The sequence below is a fragment of the Periophthalmus magnuspinnatus genome, chromosome 6 (assembly GCF_009829125.3).
Source record: "Periophthalmus magnuspinnatus isolate fPerMag1 chromosome 6, fPerMag1.2.pri, whole genome shotgun sequence".
In the NCBI taxonomy this organism is placed as follows: domain Eukaryota; kingdom Metazoa; phylum Chordata; class Actinopteri; order Gobiiformes; family Gobiidae; genus Periophthalmus; species Periophthalmus magnuspinnatus.
This window is the reverse complement of record NC_047131.1, coordinates 24,819,828-24,839,101: the sequence shown is the minus strand read 5'-3', so window position 1 is coordinate 24,839,101 and position 19,274 is coordinate 24,819,828. Positions and strand designations below refer to the sequence as shown.

Sequence of the window (19,274 nt, the reverse complement as noted above, 5' to 3'; positions counted from 1 at the left end):
TTTTACTTGATTGTATGTAAACTACAGTTGGTGTGAGTGTCGGAGGGGCAGAGCATGTCCCAGTGCTGTCTTTTCTTCTGCCTGCCCCTCTGGTGCATCTGCACATCCAAAAACAGCAATATCATACAGCCTCTTGTGTATTTATGTTGTTTTTGTAAACTATAATAAAGAAAAAAATAAGGCTGCTTGTTTCTCTGACTATTAAAGCATTCTATGAAAACCCCTTATATATTCCCAAGAGGAGGATTCTAAGGATAATAAAATTACAGGCAAAGACACAGTGGCACACGATCAAATTTGTATTTTTCAAAAATACTTACATTGAACAAATCTGTTTAACACTTTTAGAAATACAGTCTCCTTCCCAACTACAGTATATAGTTTTACACTTAAAATGGCATAATTCTGCCCTTTAGCAGAACACTGCTCCTCTTACACTGTGTAAAGTGTTAAGAAGAAATTAAACATACAAATCCTGTTAGAGGCAAAACAAACATGTGAAGATAGGTGTAAAATATACCTGAGCTAAAGACTGCTGGTTGATAGAATTCAGTTATAAACATTTTTTTTTACCGTAAAAAAGCAATTTGCCCTAATATTAAACCATCACACATGAACTATTAAACATGTTTAGAATCATCAATTATAAATAAAGGTTCAATATCCCTGTGCTGCCCCCTCCAGGGGAACAGCTATCTGAAGGACCAACAGTCCTGGTGTCTGTTAACGACTGGGACCAGCCCAGCTACTCTCACTACAGCTCTAATTTGACTTTGAAAACTCAGCATATGAACAACAATACATTGAAAAGTTGAACATCAACAAGAACATAAATTTTTTTTAAAAGGCACATGAAAAATTCTGTACTTGAAATGTTAAATATCTGCAGACTTGAAAACCAAATTATTACCTTACGCCAACCATGAGAGAAGTTTTTCACTGCATGTAAACCTGAGACTTCCACTGTCTCTATAGTGCAGGTGAAGCATATCGATGATTCTTGGATCAAACAGTTTGTACCATTGGGTATCTGAACTTTAGATCAGCTCTAGAACAGCTTAAAACACATAACTGTGAAAAAATGTGAAGATTAAGGGTTCGCTCTTTGCAAACTGTAACCTCGTTTGGCCAAAAAGTACACTTACAATTGTCCTAATGCTATAATGATGTTTTTAAAGTAAACATGCCTAACCTACATACATCTATATATTCTAAATAAACTTTTAAATGTAATTATTAAAAGTGCAGCTGAAGAGAGATGTGTGCTCCAACAACACAGATTTGTAGACCAGGCTTAGGACAAATACTTTTCACTCATTAAGTTTTATGTAATAAAGCTTGCAGCCACCGTGCAATGTCAACAATTCTGGTTGTGTAACCTGTAAATGTTGACAAATGTCTTAATGTTTGTGCCAAATTCCCCAAAAATACAGGGTCCTGCTGAAATATGATTATGCTGCCCCCTGCTGTTTAGTCTCCAGAGTCCTTGGTGTCACTATGAGCACTGTACTTCAGTCGAAACATACCTGAAAAATACAAAAAAAAAAGATCATTTCAGTTGGAAAACATCTACTATCAACTTTTTTATTCCTGTCTTAGTACAGTAGTTTCATTGTTCAAACCTTGCTGGGCTGAGTCCATGGATGGCTGTTTACATTCTTCTGCCCTGTGTCCACTGGCGCCGCAGTTATAACATGACAAATTACCTGCCATCTGCTTCTGGCCTACATTTCCCAGCATGCCTGGGAAATGGCTCTGTTGCTGGTCATGTGACTGTGGGCTGTGGTGATATACAGGTGGGACCATCATAGGGTAAGGGAACGGTGTGGCCCCATTACCCGAGGTGGAAGAGGCGATGAGGGGGCTCAGGTGGAGCAGAGGTCCCAGAGTGAAGAGTGACGGCCCAGGTGTGAACTGTTGGAGGTATCCAGCTGTAGCGTATCCTGGCAATGCCCCATATGCCCCACAATTACCGCGACAACCACATGAGCTACAAACACATGCCGAAGGGGTGTGGTCGGACGTCCCGCATTCTAGCGATGGAGCAGAAGAAGAGGAGCTGGAGTTTGGAGGGTAGTAATTACTTCGGGGAATTGTACTTCCAGTGGCCATAAGTCCTGTCTGAGGCTTCGAGGTGGAACAAGAGGACACCAGGGGGCAGGAGTAGGGTCCCGATGCCGTGGGGGAGGATGAGGACGACAGGTGGAAATGAACAGGGGGGTGGGATACATGATGGTGGCTGTTGGAGGTTGACGTTAAAGCTGAACTGGTCTCAACCATCAGTCCTACCGTCCCACTCACCAGCCCGCGACAGACCACTGAGTCCTGCTGCCGTCCAGGCGGAGACCCATCTATGTTTAGACCTGGAAAGAGGGTCTCTAGTCTCACTCCGACCCCTACTCCTGCACCAAACCCAGCTCCGAAGACCAGAGGTTTAGAGCGGTCATCAGGGGGAGGAGGCGGAGGTCTGGGTTTACGTGGGGTGGTCAGGATTCGGGCAGGGTTTGACAGTGGAGAGAGAAGATTCTGCTGAGCGTAACTGGCCTGTAGTGGAAATGAAGTTTGAGGGACAGTAAAGGGAGGGGGAGGAGGATCGGTTTGCACGGGTAACACCTGCGCTGTGGGACGTGTGGAGCCAGTAGGACAGCTAGAGTTCAGGATATAGAAACTTGACCTGTCCTTCTCTGGGCTGGTACAGAGGGTATCCGGACCAGACACACCTGAATATGGAGCAAAAAGATAAAAAAAATTTGACATAGCATAACAATGTACCAATCAAATCAATATTTTTTGAGTGTAATCAGAACGAACGTCGATGGAATTCTCTGCTTCTGTCAAAACTGGCATCACAGCAGAGAGGGGTGCGAGGGGAGCAGGGGGAGCTGGAGTACCCCGAGGATGAGCTACTGTCCGTGGAAACTGGGGGATGGTGGGTCCCTGCCTCCACTTCAACTCTCAACTCAGCTGTAAACACATATTTTGGTTTTGTCAAACAAGAAGCATTTGAAAGGAAACAGCAGTATCAATGTCAGATGGTTTACCTGCATTTGAGGTGTGGTGAGAGGAGAGTCCCATGTAACTAGAGGGAGTCACTCTGGCTATTCCACTGCATAACCTCTTCTCCATTTTCATCTCCCTGCTGGAAACATGGGGGAAATGTTAAAATACCTGGCTTCATCATTTGTTTCTAATGCATACAATTTAATGACACCATTGTATGCAGATACATACATGAAACATGGCATTCACATATGTAAGAAACAATAAAATGCATTTAGAAAATTATTGCAGAGAAGGAATGATTTTTTTCTGCATTTTTTCCCTTTTGTTCACCATCTGATAAAAGGGAACTATAAAGTTCCTTGACATGTAAAACATACAGGGAATGCTATAGCACACTCATTTTCAGTCGAATAAACTATTTTGGGTAGGATCACAATCAGTTTGCATGCCAAATCTATAAATCTTCAGAAATGTCAATTTACCGTCTGTCAGTCAATATCTCAAAACAACAGGATTACTCCTCTTTGCAATTACCAACAAAAATCTTGTCTAATCTTTTTTTTTTTCATTTTTGATTCAGACAGATGTCAGCATCACAAAGGTTGTTTTTACTCCAAAATGTTTAGAAATAATTTTCATTGTATCTTATCAGAATGAAAAGGTAAAGATTAACCACTGACAATGTCCCAGATCAGACATGGCCAAAAACAAGTAACCGTCCACCACCAGGGGGAGACACAGCACATATATCTTGTCTTGGTGCTCTTTCATCTTCATGGAAAACCACTGCTGGATGTTTCCCTTAGAGATCTCTGTTGAAACATGCACACACATGTGTGCCTGGTCTAATGGAGTTGTTGATATTCAGAATGGAAACTTGATTGAATGATAAGTCCAGCATTACATTAGGAAAACAGAGAATCTATTGCTTGCAGTTGTTCTTAAGTTTGTGAATGTATTTTAGATCATTATCTGGTCATGTACATGTTATCTCTCAGCTCTAGTTAACTATTGACACTTTTTAACCTAAAAGCACCTGTTGATCAGTCTTTCTGTTAATTGTTAATAGGGCAAAGTATCTAATATACTGCACAGACCTAAACCTGCCCCACTACTGGTGCCAATAAGTCCAAGGTGACCTATTTTATTTAAATGTTTGCATACTTGGATTAGTTACATAAATGCTGTGGTAAAAGAAAAGGCTTCATTTGAGAGAAAGTTCTGAACCATTTTCTACATTAAAATCCTCACTTGATTTTGTCCAGATGTGTTGGCAGACTTTGATCCCGTGAGAATAGAAAAGTATGTACAGTACAATAACTTATGATTGGTAAACCTGTCGTTCAAGGAAACATGATTCAGCCTAGAAACGGATAACAAAAGTTACCTTGAATTTCTTACTATTATAAACAACTACTTACTCCACAGATTTCTGCAGCTCGAGCTGAGTCTTCAGTTTCTTTTTAGCTCCTTGGGTAAGATCATACTTGTTCAGGTCCTCCTCTGTCAGCGCCAAGAACTACAGAAAGTAATACAAAAAAGTTTAAAACAAATTAAAACAGACGGATGGATTTATAAACTCATCGGAGTCTTGTTACCAAGGGAGGAAAATAACTAATTACAGATACTCACATGAATGCATGTCATTGTAATTAGATACATTTAAAATCATAGACATTACCAAGTACTTTCCCAGTTATCCTAATGCATGATGCGTCATCTCTGTTTCTGCTCCTTTCTATATCTGCAAGCACACATGCATTTCCTGCACTAATTGTTCAGAGCCCAAAGAATATGCAGATTGAAATGACTAAATTCAATTTAATAGATTTCAATTGATCCAAGTTTTGGATAAAAGATATAAAATTATTCTAAAATGGTGTTAATAAGTAACTACTAACTTTTTGCAATTTGACTTAAGTTCAGGTTTTACGGTATTAACGGTATTTTTAGATTAGTATAAATTTTCCATACCCTTTTCCACCACTGATATAAAACTGATATAAAACAGTGATGGAAAACAAATGGTTACTGACAACATAATACCTCCTCCATGGTGAGCTGCTTAAAGACGGGGTAGTACTTGTGAAGACGCAGTTTCCTGAGCCAGTCCAGGATGCCGTTTTGCTCCGGGGCACTGGCTTGGGACTGTGCTGGTGGCAGCTGATGGGACGGGGGCCGAGAGGGGAAATGGGAGTAGGAAAGGGTTTGGGAATGGGCCTGGGAGAATGATAAGGATTGGCAGTATGGAAGCGGAGCACTTGCCTGACTGGTGGGCGTCTGTAGATGAGGCTGGGGGAATGAGTGCTGTGCTGGTGAGTGGCTGGGGGGGTCACCTGTGCCTGGGTGGGGTGGAGGCATGGTGGGCAGTGGGAGGGAATGCTGAGGATGAGGGAAGGCTTGTGGGAGTGAGGGAGGGAGGGATGAGATCGGGATAGAGGGACGGGTCATTACAGAGCTGTGGGTGCTGACAACCGGCAAGACACTGGCAACTTTATACACAGGCCTGAGAGAGAAGAAATAAAGAGCAGAGGTTAAGAGAGATTAATGAAGAAAGATTAAAAAACACAAAATAATGCTAAAAACTACGTAACAGCATCACACCTGTTGACTGCCTTGTGCTGCACCATAAATCCAGGATCTGAGTGAAAAAAACAGTTAGGGAATTACTCAAACACCATTATCAGGAAGTCTGTAAATAAAGGTCTATTAAAATTGATTAATGACTGATGGCGGCATGTGGTAAACTATAACAAACTATATACAAGTCTTCAGTAATAGGGGACAAAGCAATTGGTTGTAGGTCATAATGTATCTAGAAAAAAATTAGATATTACCATATCAGCAGTATTTGAAATCAGCATGACAAAATGTTTGCATTTAACCTGATCATTTACTGCTACAAGGTAAGTTTCACAGTTGCAGTGAGACCATCTCCATATGTGTGGATTTTTCACACTCATGGTTTCAAATAATGATAACAATACCAATTCAACTTAACAATATAAGAGGGTTGCAACCAACAGTTATTACAGACAGGAATATGTTTTATTTGTCAACCAGTCAAAAAATACTTTCTATTAGATTGGTATCTTTTAAATACATACTAGATAAATGTTTGTCTGCTGCTCGAGTCCTGACTAGAACCAGAAAGCACATACGTCCTGTGCTTAAGTCTCTGCATTGTCTTCCTGTGGCTCAGAGAATAGACTTTAAAGCAGCTCAGCTTGTGTACAAGTCTTTCCATGGCCTAGCAAGTACAAGTACATCTCTGACATGTTAGAGCCATATGAACCATCTCACACTCTGAGGACTTCAGGGACTGGCCTCCTGCTGGTGCCCAGAGTCAGGACTAAACATGGGGAATCAGCATTTGAGTTTTTCTGCAGCTAAAACCTGGAACAGTCTTCCTGAAGATGTGAGAAAGGCCTCTACTTTGACAATGTTTAAGTCCAGGCTCAAAATGGCTCTGTTTAAGTGTGCATATAACTGAATGTTTATTATTCTGCACTTGTCTCTTTTAGTGTTAATTTTATAATGATTATTTATGTTTTGATATACCGTAAATTTCGGACTACAGAGCGCACCTCAATATAAGCCGCACCAGCTAAATTTGAAAAGAAAATCAATTTTGTCCATATATTAGCCGCACCTGAATATAAGCCGCAGGTTTTCATATTGTAACATGAGATATTTACACAGAAAGACGGTACACCGACACCTGCCTGAAAATTGGCACCAACACGACATCAACACGGGATGAACACATCTGCTGGTTTAGAAAATAAAGCTGCACCAAGACGGAAAATCTGCTTTTATTTCCTCTGAAAACGTTTGTTGTCTTTTTACATTGACCAACTTGGATTCATTGATGCCGAGCTTACGTGCAGAGGCTCTATTTCAGGGGTCGGCAACCCGCAGCTCCGGAGCCGCATGCGCCTCTTTCAGCCTTATACTGCGACTCTGCGTGGCTTGGGAAAATAAATTTTAAGTATTTAATTGAAGTGTATTTTATTTGTGTTAGCTTTTTTTATTGTAGTTTAAATTGGAAGATTATTATGATCTTAAAATAAAATTATATTTTCTTATTTTTCGTTGCTCAAAATAAGCGTCACACTCGCGGAACAATGTTCAAAACAAACTCCGCTCACGTCTCACAGACACAGACACAGCTCACAGTCCTGCGTAAAGAGCCCTGATTTTCAGACGCTGTGCACACAGGGGTCAGGAGCAACTTTCCCCCGTCCCTAATGACGCACTAATAAGCTCGTCCGTAGATGTATCATGAAAATCCTGCTGGAAATCGCCACAGAAATCTATTTGATGTAGTAGCAAGTATATTATCTGCTCTTGTCTCTGCGATGATGTATCACGTATAACACAACAGACAATGCCTACTTAAAATCTGGGTTTGTCGCTACAGGTGACTCACGCGCAGAGTCCGCTCTGCGTAACCTACGGGAAAAGCAAATGAGGCAATGAAACCTTCACAACTGCTTTGGCACATGGAGAATAAGCACCTGGGATTAAACGATACGCCTTTAGAGTTTTGATTTTTTTTTTAAAGAAACTGCGGAGCAGAGTAGACATAATCACATAATCAGCGCAGAGCTCACACTGATGCAGCAGTTTGGTGAGTTGTATTTTTTTATGCACTTAAGTTATTTTTGCCATATTTATCTGCCACGTGTAGAAGGCTTGTCCGTGAAAATAAAACCTACATTATTCCGTTACATTATTATTATTATTATTATTATTATTATTATACACAGTGTTATCTTCATTTTAGATGTCAAAAAGTATTTGCGGCTCCCAGTGTTTTATTTTACGTGGAAAGTGGGTCCAAATGGCTCTTTGCGTGTTAAAGGCCGACCCCTGCTCTATTTCCTTCTTTATCTTAAAAACTGCATCATATCCATTTCATGATGCGCAAAATGATAGTTCAAAATCAAAACTAGTGAATTCTTCAGAGCAGAATCTTTCCCCCCCCGTCTGTCTCACTTTTACGTTTACAGCTAGAGAGCGCCCCCCAGGGGCCGTTATCCAGTAAAATTCTATAAATAAGCCACACTGCTGTATAGGCGCAGGGTTCAAAGCGTGGAAAAAAAGTAGCGGCTTATAGTCCGAAATTTACGGTATTTGTATTGTCTTTCTTTAATGTTTACTGTTGTATATTTGTTTTATGTACAAATTATGCTATACTTACTAAACTTGCCTTGCTTTGCCTAAATGTTATTGACTGAATAAAGCATATTATTGAGGGAAATCAGAAATGCTCTTTGTTATAAAGGTCTTTTGGTCTGTGGTAGAAATACAATTACAATTTTGATAGTCAACTAGTCACGATTATTCCAATTAATTGTTGCAAGCCCTACAATATAATAAAGGAAACTCTGATACACACATATATGTTTTTCTATTCTCTCTGGGATCTCCTATCTCTAATTACAACGGATGAGATTATAAATAACCAGATGAAGTCACACTCATAGAGATCAATGGCACTTACACTCTCCGACATGAAGTCACAGGCATCCAACACAAACGCGCCATACTGAATACCTGACCAAAATAGAAACAGCTCTTTCTAACACCTTCACAACACAGACTGAAATACTCCTTACAGACACCATTTTTAATCTAGTTAGTCCAATACAGTAATCAACAATACAAAAATTGCAGACAAACATTTAAGACCAAAATGACAAGCCTGACAGCAGCTTTTTCAGAAAGAGGATTGACAGTTTTTCAGTGTAAAGTGAATTAGAGCCAGAGTCGATAGACCCAAAAGCATGCCCATGATCACCTCCTATTTGGGACGCGGCGGCTAGCGGGTTAGCTATGTCCATTTATGTATATACAGTCTATGGTCTTGCCCAAGGACACAACAATCTGGTCAGAGCTGGTATCTGGTACAGTTTTCCACTGCTGTACCTGGATGGCACAATCAATTGAAAGTGGACCACTATTTCTTTTATATGTCTTTTTTTGTTGTTGTTGTTGTTGTTTTTTATTTCTATTGTAATTTCTTTGTTAAAAGACCAACCAATAGTCATTTGATGGTGATGGCATGTTGATTCATACACAAGACTCAGATAATGTACTTACTAGAGCTGGGGCTGTATGAACAGGTGGTTGCCGTAGAAACAGTGGACTGTGTGGAGGGCAGAGGTGGTAGTGGGTTTGCGGTCGAGATAGTAGGCGAGAGAGACCGAGTACCCGTGAAAAACAACTGGACACTGTGGTGCTGAAGCATATGAGGGGGCAGTGTGCTCAGACACCTGTAGAAATCAAAACATTTCTATAGCACTTTATAGCTACAAACACAATGGACCAGCTGATACCTACCTTGGATCCATGTTCTGAGGAAGGAATTTCTCTACTTCTTCATCAGATAAAGCTTGTGAGAGCTGTAGCGAAAAAAGCTGTCATCACTTAAAGCCTTGAGCACATTTGTTAATAAATGTAATCTTTAAATTCCTTACCTGTGTAAGCAGCTCTGTCGCCTCTTGCTCAGTTCGAACAATGGAGGACACAAAACCATCTGACCAATTTGTCTGTAAAGGGTAATTATGTCACTTGGGATAGTATCAAACATTTATTTTATTTTTGTTTAGCTGATTAATTTACCTCAAACACAAACTCAGTGGTGTCTTCAGACTTGCGTGTGACTCCTCTCAATATGACCCTCTCAATTGTCACTAAAACAATTAAAAATACATTATATCATATACAAATATCAATCAGTCAAATTACACAAAAACACAATAATTAAATGGTAATTTCAAGTTATATTTCATTAGAATGGGGTAATTGTTATCTCCTGTATGCACAATGTGCAAAAGTTAACTATACTACCAGGATCAACGGGGGAAAGGAAATAGAAACTACGTGTTTTTCCTTCAGCACACATTATGTAATAGCCAAATGTGTATTTAGTGGAAAATGTATACAAGACTTACAAATGTATGTTGTCTTTGAAACCCGTGTCTTTAAATCAAAAGCTTTAATAGTGACCCACTTATTTGCAGATTGAATCAAGTCTCTTTCTGTGTAAATCTAGTTCAGTTATGGTGTGAAACATGCCTCAGGTGTACAGGCAGGTTGGGACTTCTCTTCTTACATTACACTGGTGTCATTAGATACAAACTGAGCTGAAAATATGGGAAAGTTATGTAGGTGTGTACATTCAGACAACTGACTAGACACTGATTTGGACTCTAAACAAGACAGACTTTAAATAATAGATTTTTATGTCAAATTTCTTTCTCAAAATATGAACTCTGGTCCACATGCTTTTACTGTGAAAAGATTGGCTGTAGGTCTCTAGATTAAAAAGACCCAAGTTGATCATTGACGATTAGAGAGATGAATCTCAAAGCTCTAAACAAGGTGTACCAATAAAATGTCCATTAAACAGTAATATGGCAAATAAGTATCTTCTATGACTCTATAGACATTGACTAACTAGTGTTGAGTGTGTCATTCAGCTATTTTTTTTATTATAATGTACATTTGGAAAACTATTTACTGGGATTATCCTGCTTTAAGGTAACTTAAGGCATGAAAATGCCACTCGGCTGGTGAGAGCAACACCAAACAGACCCGCTCCAAGGTAGCCTCAAGCAAACCGTGCCAGTAGAAACAAGGGTATTGTGTCAGCGGCGTATAGTAGTTTCAACAATCATTTACAGTAGTATTATTATACAGTAGTATACAGTAGTAGTTATTATCAGTGACAGTCTTTGACTGACTGACAGTTTGTTGCTTTATTTTCTTATTAAGTCTATAAACCAAGACAACATGTACTGTACTGTCACAATGTCAGTGAGTGCATTTCATGAACTTAGTGGCATTCTGCTGTATTTCCCTGTCACTGCAGTGGTATGTTGATGCTTTGGTGATGATTGCCCCAAAAGAACCTTGAACCTGAAACCATGTGCACACCGACACGCAGCACACACCTCCGCCTCAGGACTGCATTCTTGGGGCTTAACTCGTGAGATGAGATGTGCCAGCAGGCTGCATCATGTCTACCAGGCCTAAGTCAGTGTGGGCATTTCTCAACACCTGCGATGCCTACACTCCATGAGGGACAATGGTCAAACATTTAGGCTGCAACTTATAAAGGGAAGTCGACACTACTTACGTATACTAATGTATTTTTAACTGCTCTATTTATTTGACAGGGAGAGTGCATATTCATGAAAATCTGTAACTATAATGTAAATATGCATGACTTTGCTGTTTATTTTCATTCGACTAGATAACTTATTAATGATTGTCTGCACTCTTCTCTTTTAATGTTAATTGTATGATGATCTATCTTTCTTATTCTGTAAAGCCCTTTGATTCACTTTGTGTGTTGTGTCACTTTGTGCTATACAAACAAACTGGCCTCCTCTTGCCTTTGTTTAAGGATAATTTAAGACTAGTTTATTAAACTGCACAGATAAGAATCAATACCAAAACTAGTATTGAAATTAGATACTCATTTTTCAGTATTGATACTGAAACAAAATCACATGAATTAGACCAAACTGGACATTTCTTGAATAGTTTTAGTATGGTTTTGATCTATATCAGAACTAGTATAAGACCATGTAGTAATATTGAAGAAACAACTTTTATTTTGTGTTAAAAATTACATAATATTGTATAAAAACTTTTTTATTTATCAAAATTGGTATCGACTCTCAAGGTTTTTCCTTGGAATCAAAATCAAGCCTGAACACCACACAGTACCTTTTGTTGTTTTTCCCTGGTGACTTTTAGTGGACGTTGTTGTGTCCTGTTTGTGGGCAGCAGGCTGAGCAGGAGGAAGAGGAGATGGAGGCGGGGCATCGTGATGAGGGGGACCAAGGTTCAGTCCTCCTCTTCCAACATTTGGGACGTCTCTGTTGTTTGAAGTCTGAAAATCACAGAAAACTTTATATTTACGCTAAAATCAAACATAACTAACTTTTCTATGACAAAGAAACAAAATGGTTGTTTATCATATCTTGTGCTTGACTTTTGTAATCTGGGGTTGTCAAAGCACATCTTCTATGATATATGATATGATATTCACTCTAAGGTGCTTGCTCGTCCTAACTCAACTTTCTTCATTTATCAGGGCTTGTGTTTGGTGTAAGGAGGCTTGTGTCACTGTGGCTGAATATACTGTCACCATGTATGTATAAACTATTTTATAAAACACAAACATTTTTTGTTTTGAAATCCATTATTGTCCTTTCTGAAAAGGTAATGGAAAAATTTGCCATGTAATAAATCTGTAATTAAAAAAAAAAAAACTATGAGAAGAAGTTCAGATTGAGTAGAGCATATGTGAAATGTTTGAGTTGTTGTAGTTATTTTGGGCTTAAATGTTTTGGTCTTTTGGACAGAAGACTGTCTGAGTACAACTCACATCTGCCAAAAACAACTGAGTGTGGCCTGTGCTGAGCATTTCCGGACATGAGTTACTGTAATGCAACACAGACGCAGCAATTTCAAACACAATCTGTCATTTTAGCACATTTATAAACTTTCTGAAGCTTTTAAAGATCACATGTTATTTAGAACAAATGTGTCTAACAAAATCAATGTGCAGAGATGAATAGTTCACTCAAAACTTCAACATGATGGCATGACGTAAAAAATCTGAAAACAGTTCAACATGTTACGGCAGTATGAGCCTGCTCTCACTACACGCCAACTGTCTGCAGACTGATACTGATCACTCAAATGAAGCATGACTGATGTCAAGCAAAAACTACATAAACTATATAACATGACAATACGTGGTCCAACACTGGTTGTTCTCTCACTGTATTTCACAGCCTATTAATGTCAACATTTAACAGGGTGATTATGCAGGCCAGCACAACACAAACAGATGTGGTTTGACCTCTGTATTCATGGTTTTACTGTACCTCATACTGACCCATACTCAACGTTTTCAAGTGATTACAGCTGTTTTTCATAAAGCTTTTGTTAGTGTCCCACGCTGTTATTTCTATGCTTATGCAATGAAAATTGGTTTTATTAGGTATGTGGTACTGGCAAATAGAGTACTCAAAAAAGTACACAATGGTTCAAAATGTTTAACTTTTCACTTTCCTAGCAAAAACCTTTTCTTGTAACTATCAGAATGCACCATAAGACAAACAAATGACCAGCGTGGTCCAAATTATTTTCCATGAGGTCATAAACATGTATATTTTAACATTCTATGAAACTTTAATCCCTGGAGACTGGATTTAACATGTGATCTCTGGACGAGCAGTGATAGCATGCTGACTTTTCAGAGTGAGAGACATGATGGAGAATACTGCCGCCTGACTGCAGATGAGAAGAGTGCTCTACTTCATGTTAAATGTTTACGAGGTGTTGAGCACTTCTTTCACCATTGACCAGGCCGGACACCAGTGATCTCTTCTCTTACAAGAGGTCAAGACTCCTCTGTGCCCATGTAAAACCTACTCTTATAAAAACTGCTGTAGTAAATGTTTGTACTGGTGAAGAGAGTGACTGTGCTAAAGACTGTGTGAAGCAGATAAAGTGTGTTTTTATTTCACAGTGAAAGTCTGTCATTGGCTGCAGAGCTTTGAGGAAAGGAAGAGAGCCACATAGAGCAGCGTTTACAGCTTCCTGGGGATTCACTGGAGACGCACTCACTCACCACAGCGGGTTGATTTCAGCATACAGAAATGTGCTGACCTGCACTAAGCAGGAGCCAAGGGCAACAAAACACTAAATACAAACGCTCCTCTTTGAGCCGGGTACTTTCCCTTCACTGCTCACACATGTTTAAACAGACGGCTGCATGTCTGTGTATGTGCGCCAGACAGACACAAGGAGCAGAGGAAAGCAGACCTCCTCAGCTGCAAACATACACTCTTGAAGCAGTTATATAATTAAATATAAGACTCAATACTGTACACAGTCAGTACTAAGCTATCAAAAGGTATTTGCATACTTTCTTGTTTACAAGGAAAATTGTGTCCAACATCTCTAAGTACAACTGCTTCGCTAAATGTGCTAGGAGTTTTATCAAAATGGGGCTGCGTACCTTGTGCCAGCAGGTGCAGTGTGTGTGGCAGGGCTGGAAGGCTGATGACAGGTAGGGGACGCTGTCTTCAGGCACAGAGCAGGAGCAGGGGGAGAGTGGGGTCTGGCTTTGCTGATGGGGCTGAGGAGGAGGACAGTCTGAGGAGGCACCCTGAGCTTCAGCTGTATCTTTGCTGCCCACCTGCAACACAAACTCTTGTTTAGCCACACACAACTGAATATCACATGTATGGTATTAAGCCTCCATACAGCCATACTGTCATTCTTAAATGCCATTTTAATAAGAAACACCAATGGTACTACAATCTTTGGGAGTAGAACTGATTGGTTCTCATGCAAAAACAATTGGAAAAGGAATTATACAATATAGGGAATAACCATTTTTGACACTAACAAACGGAGGTCAAGAAGGCAACGAGAATTTGAACAAGCATATCTTATTATTTCAGCTTTTGCATTTGCATTGTGTCTGGTAATTTGCACATTCTTGGGAGTGGCACAGCAACTATACATTAAATATATAGTAGTATAATAATTAAATGAATCTGTTGCACTAAAAATGTGCCATAAAACAATAAAAGAAATACATTTAAACACACAAGGAACTATATCCATAACAGTCTGCTGTTTATACTTGTGTGACTGCTGTTCCTTAGTGATGTTTCACCTGCTCCTACAACACTCTGTCTTCCTTGTACAAGGTGAAGCCAACAGGCAGTCCTGATGCATAAGCAGTAATAAATCAGACCTTTACAAAGCTGTGTTAACCTGAAGGAGGCAGAGCTGGCCCTCCACCTGCTCCACTGCTCTGTCATTACGCCTCCTCTGTCACAGGGAGGACGAGGTTTCTGCCCTAAACACTTTCACTGCCATTGGAATAATGTGATTTCACCATTGAGCACAAATACTTTTTATTTTTGTGATGCAAAGTTTGCGCTATAGTGTTTTTTTGTACACACAATTTATTTTTTTGCAATTAGGACAATACAATATTTATGTTCTGCTTATTCAGATTTAACGTCCTATATTATGTAAAATTGACTTTTGTTTAAGCCATGTTATAATACTGTTACCACATCAAGAACATACATAGACTTATATTGTGTTTCATTCACACATGTTTGAGTAATCCTGGTTTATTAGTCTGCTTACATCTCCAAAAATCAAAATGCTTTGTTCCACCTTATGATATTCAGCATTAGTTTTCAAGTTAACAGCTAACATTTAACTTTAGTTCAGTACAGATTGAAATTATCCAAAACATTCTGATGAAGGTGTACGGAGTTTAAAACCACAGTGGAGCACTATCTGTATTACCACATGACATCACAAGGTGGAACAGAGTGTTTTCTTTTTGAGAGAAGAACTCAGCCAAATATGCAGGGTTTATGTGTTAACATGTGTGAATGAAACAAAACACAACTGGGTATGTTTGGGATGAGGAAACAACATCATAACATAGATCAGAAAACAGCGTAATATGGGCCCTTTTAGGATTGTACATAGCTTCAGCTTGTTTTGCATAATGTTTCGTTAGTTGTAGTCCTAACATAAAGACATCTACAGACTCAACAAACGGAGAGATGGGACAATAGACAAAAACATTAACCTTGTAAAATGAAAATATACCATGTATCAGTTTCCACCTACAGTAGGGTTGTACAAACTTTTTGCAAAAAGGGCCAGATTTGGTGATGTGAAAATGTTTGGGGGCCGACCATTCGGAGTGATCATTCTTTGAACCATTAATATTAAATGCAAATTAACTATTTAATTATTTTTTACTTTTTATTGCAAATGGCTTTCACCTTTCAAAAACCAAATGGAAAAAAATAATGTAAAAAAAGTTAACGTTTAAACTGTGGTTTTGATAATCACAATAAAATAAATTCACTGAGATTTTAGAACTTATTCACCTCAGAAGGCAAACAAATAATGTGAAGGGTGAAACTGAGATCTGGACTGTAGTAAATAAACCAGGTCTGGCTAAAAGACAGTGGTTTTGATGTGCAAAATGTCACGCAGGTGAGAGTCAGTTAGACTTGTCCTCACACAGTTTTTGTTAAAGTTCATAACCAAGAACGTCTTCTCACACAAATATGTCGAACCAAACTCTGCATTTTCTTAGCAAAGGTTTGAATTTCTTTAAACCTGTCTTTATTTAGTTGGTGATAAAACTCAGCGAGCTTGAACATATGTATTTTACACTGATCAACAGTGCTGATGGGCCACACATAATTATTTTTATTCCAGAGGCTGTGGGCCAGTGGAAATTTGTACACGGGCCGCAATTGGCCCCCGGGCCGGACTTTGGGTATGCCTGACCTACAGTATCAAGTGTACATATTAAATGTGTGCCTAGTCTGTGGGTCCCCATTTGGTTGTCTTATTTTCAACTATTGTTTACTTTGTTTCTTTTGTCTGATTTCTTTTTTTAGATGTCAGTTACAAACAAAATATTAACCAGAGTTGTAGTAGTAAGTAGTACTAATAATTCAAATTTGATTTGATTCATTGATCACTGATAGCAAATGACTTAAATCAGTTCAACTTCTTGCAACCACTATAAGGAGTCGCTCTCTGCAATTTTCATTTTGTGAGAGCAGCTCTCTGGGGTAAAAGGATGGAGACCCCTGAAATAGCAGCTCTGTAACATTTTAGTCATGTTTTGATCTTTTGCAGGGGCAAATTTCATAACTCAACGTTAACACTCCTCCAGCAACCCCTGGTCTAGAATGTTCCACATTATGGCATTAAATATAACTATCACCATGGAAATAGTTCAAACCACCAGACCAAGTCAGATCTGTGGAGAAATGACCCCACTCACTTTAATAATGTATGTATGTTTTTTAGAAATAAAAACACCTGTAATAAAATAAATGTCAAGCAGATATGTTTAATGCCATACTCTGAAACATTCCAAGTAATGCAATAACATCACTATTGAGACAAGCAGGTGATGGACCCTCCACCAGAAAAATTACACAGTGCACCTTTCAATACTGTACTCAAACAAAAATATTTATTGATCTTCTTTATGTGATAATTTAATAAAACCTAAATGGCTGGTATATGTATAATAACATGATAATAATTTGAGTGGAGCATTTGTGTCTGCAAAGCTCTCACCTGCAGGATGTCCTGAATCTGGCTTAGCTGTTGCCTCAGGACCTGTTTTTGGTGGAAGCTGAAGGCCGGGTGGTTGGAGGCCATAGTGAAGAGCAAGAGGAACTGCTCCTCGGTCCTGCCATCGTTCAGGGCCAGCCCATAGTTGTTAATAACAGTGTCTATGTGCGTAAGTGTCCGGTACAGCACCCCCGCAGCCTCCCTGTTGTCTGATCCGAGCAGGGCTAGAGACACCAGCAGCTTGCTACGGACCACCTCGTCTGTGATGTTTGTGAGGCCCGACAGGTCAGTGGGGTTGTTGGCCTTAATCTCAGCATCCCGGAGCGAGTGGTAGTCCTTACGAGCCAAGTCCTCCAGGCAGGAACCCAGAAAGCGCAGCTCGATAGGGATGCAGAGGTCCAACAAGCCACACAGGAAGTCCACCCTCTGGGCCGAGGTGAGGGCCGAAAACCAGCGGTAGACACCTTCCCTCTGAATCGAACTTCGGCCTTCCACCATTCTCTACAACAGGACCAAAACAGAAGATTGGGTACAAATTCAGTGAAAAAGTGGGGATTAAAAAGTGCTTTTGTGACATTGCTGTGTTTTAAAATTTATTTTTTGTTGTAATATATTGGGTTATAGGGTCTAGTCCCTAATAGAAATGATAGATAGATTTGCAAACATTAGATATTTCTTAAGGCAATAAAATGTAAACAATAGGGAAACTGGGTATGACATCATTACAGTCAAGAATCTAAAAACCACCAACAGGCTGTTTTGTTTACCCCCTCCCTCCTTTATGTGCCAAACAACATAACAATTTAATAGCCTAATTGTTTTCAACATCCTACCTACACACACGTCAGGACTTTGCTGGAAAGATTAGGCCAGTGGTTTTACGTCTCTCAACTAAAATACTCAAAGGTGGAAGAAGAATTATAATTTAGGCTCCATAGAATAGGCACAGGCTTGAACTCACCCACTCAATAGACTTTGGCCGCAGATATTTGAAGCGAAGCCGCTCCTTTGGCGCACGTCAGTCATAAAAGTTCCAAGTTTTCTCCTGCAACACAGGACCCACAGAAAAGTTCTGCTGTGGCGGGTTAGACGAAGTTCAGCTCAGTCAGCTTGGTGCGGGCCTGTCCCGTGAGAGCGTCCCGTGCCTCTTTCCTCATGCTTTCCTCCAACTCGGCATTCAAGTTTAAACCTCTATCTTAACTGCGCTGGAAAATAAAAAAGTACTCATGGCTTCACCCATTGCAGGTATAAATGGTGAACATGAACTAGATCAAGATCTCTAGGAGCGGGAACTTCTCTTACCTGAAGCGACAAATGAGTCGACTTTTAGACTTTTCAAGTGTTCAGTTTGAAAATGAGTAGAAGAAGTCTTCTGCATTCTGCCATGAGACTTGAAATCGAGAAAAAAACAGCTATGTGTTACATTATCCCAACTGTGTAGTAAGCTCCGGGGAAGGCCTCCTCTGATTGGCTGAACGCTCAGTCTGTTTTAGATACTCGATTCTGATTGGCCCAAGGGAATATCCGCTGCTGAGCTTTTCCACATCTTTTTCTCATGTGCTCATACATATCTAAACTTTAAAGAGCCAAGCCAAGCACATGTTCACTACGCAATGTCTGTAGATCCATGACAATAGCCTTCTCAACATGCCTTACTCTAAATGCAATAGTCTACAAAGAACTTTGTCGCTACCCTGTAGGCTGTTTGAGATTTAAGTATGCAGTACTGTACTTTCGCTGAGTCCCTGGACTAAGGCTATAATAAAAAGCAGCCATTTTCGGAAAGTGTCTCACTGTTTCGTTATTTAATAAAAACACCTGCTGACCATATTAAGTAGATACTATATATTGGCAATGTATTTATTGTGTAATCTAAAATTAACTTGTAATTATACGTTTATGACCAGTAGATGGAGTCATGGTGTCATTTGATGGCGCGCATACAGTGCAGCATCAACATCATGTTCATTACTTTATAAAAGACGTGTATCCAGCAGTGACCATAATCATGCAAATACTGCATAATTAGGCTTGTATTTAATCCTATATAAGACTGTGTTAAGATCAAGTCTCGTATATCCATAAGTTTG

The 19,274-nt window shown here is 39.5% G+C and overlaps 1 protein-coding gene across 3 annotated transcripts; it reads right to left on the bottom strand.

Annotated features, from left to right (window-relative positions):
• Window positions 1-370: 370 nt before the first annotated feature.
• Window positions 371-18,613, bottom strand: zcchc14 (zinc finger, CCHC domain containing 14). Of its 3 annotated transcripts, none has more exons than XM_033968519.2 (16): window positions 18,487-18,613; window positions 18,146-18,389; window positions 17,188-17,685; window positions 14,057-14,236; window positions 11,749-11,914; window positions 9,634-9,704; window positions 9,489-9,560; window positions 9,352-9,413; window positions 9,112-9,284; window positions 5,608-5,644; window positions 5,050-5,509; window positions 4,425-4,522; window positions 3,042-3,139; window positions 2,812-2,964; window positions 1,623-2,720; window positions 371-1,526 (listed from the first exon to the last, which is right to left on the bottom strand). In XM_033968519.2, the coding sequence occupies exons 3-16, from the start codon at window positions 17,680-17,682 to the stop codon at window positions 1,471-1,473; spliced, it is 3,219 nt and encodes a 1,072-aa protein (XP_033824410.1). In that variant the 5' UTR covers window positions 17,683-17,685; window positions 18,146-18,389; window positions 18,487-18,613; the 3' UTR covers window positions 371-1,470. The 3 variants fall into 3 exon arrangements, with proteins under 3 accessions (XP_033824410.1, XP_033824412.1, XP_055078486.1); XM_033968521.2 differs by having other exon boundaries at window positions 3,042-3,136; XM_055222511.1 differs by having other exon boundaries at window positions 18,146-18,384.
• Window positions 18,614-19,274: the final 661 nt, after the last annotated feature.

Bases quoted from the DNA above. Each gene is read 5' to 3' on its own strand.
- zcchc14 (XM_033968519.2), bottom strand. From the start codon at position 17,682: ATGGTGGAAGGCCGAAGTTCGATTCAGAGGGAAGGTGTCTACCGCTGG. The intron at 9,414-9,488 runs GTAAGGAATTTA...TTTTCGCTACAG, and splicing joins CGACAGAGCTGCTTACACAG to CTCTCACAAGCTTTATCTGA. The intron at 5,645-9,111 runs GTAAGTACATTA...TTTTTCACTCAG, and splicing joins TTCATACAGCCCCAGCTCTA to ATCCTGGATTTATGGTGCAG.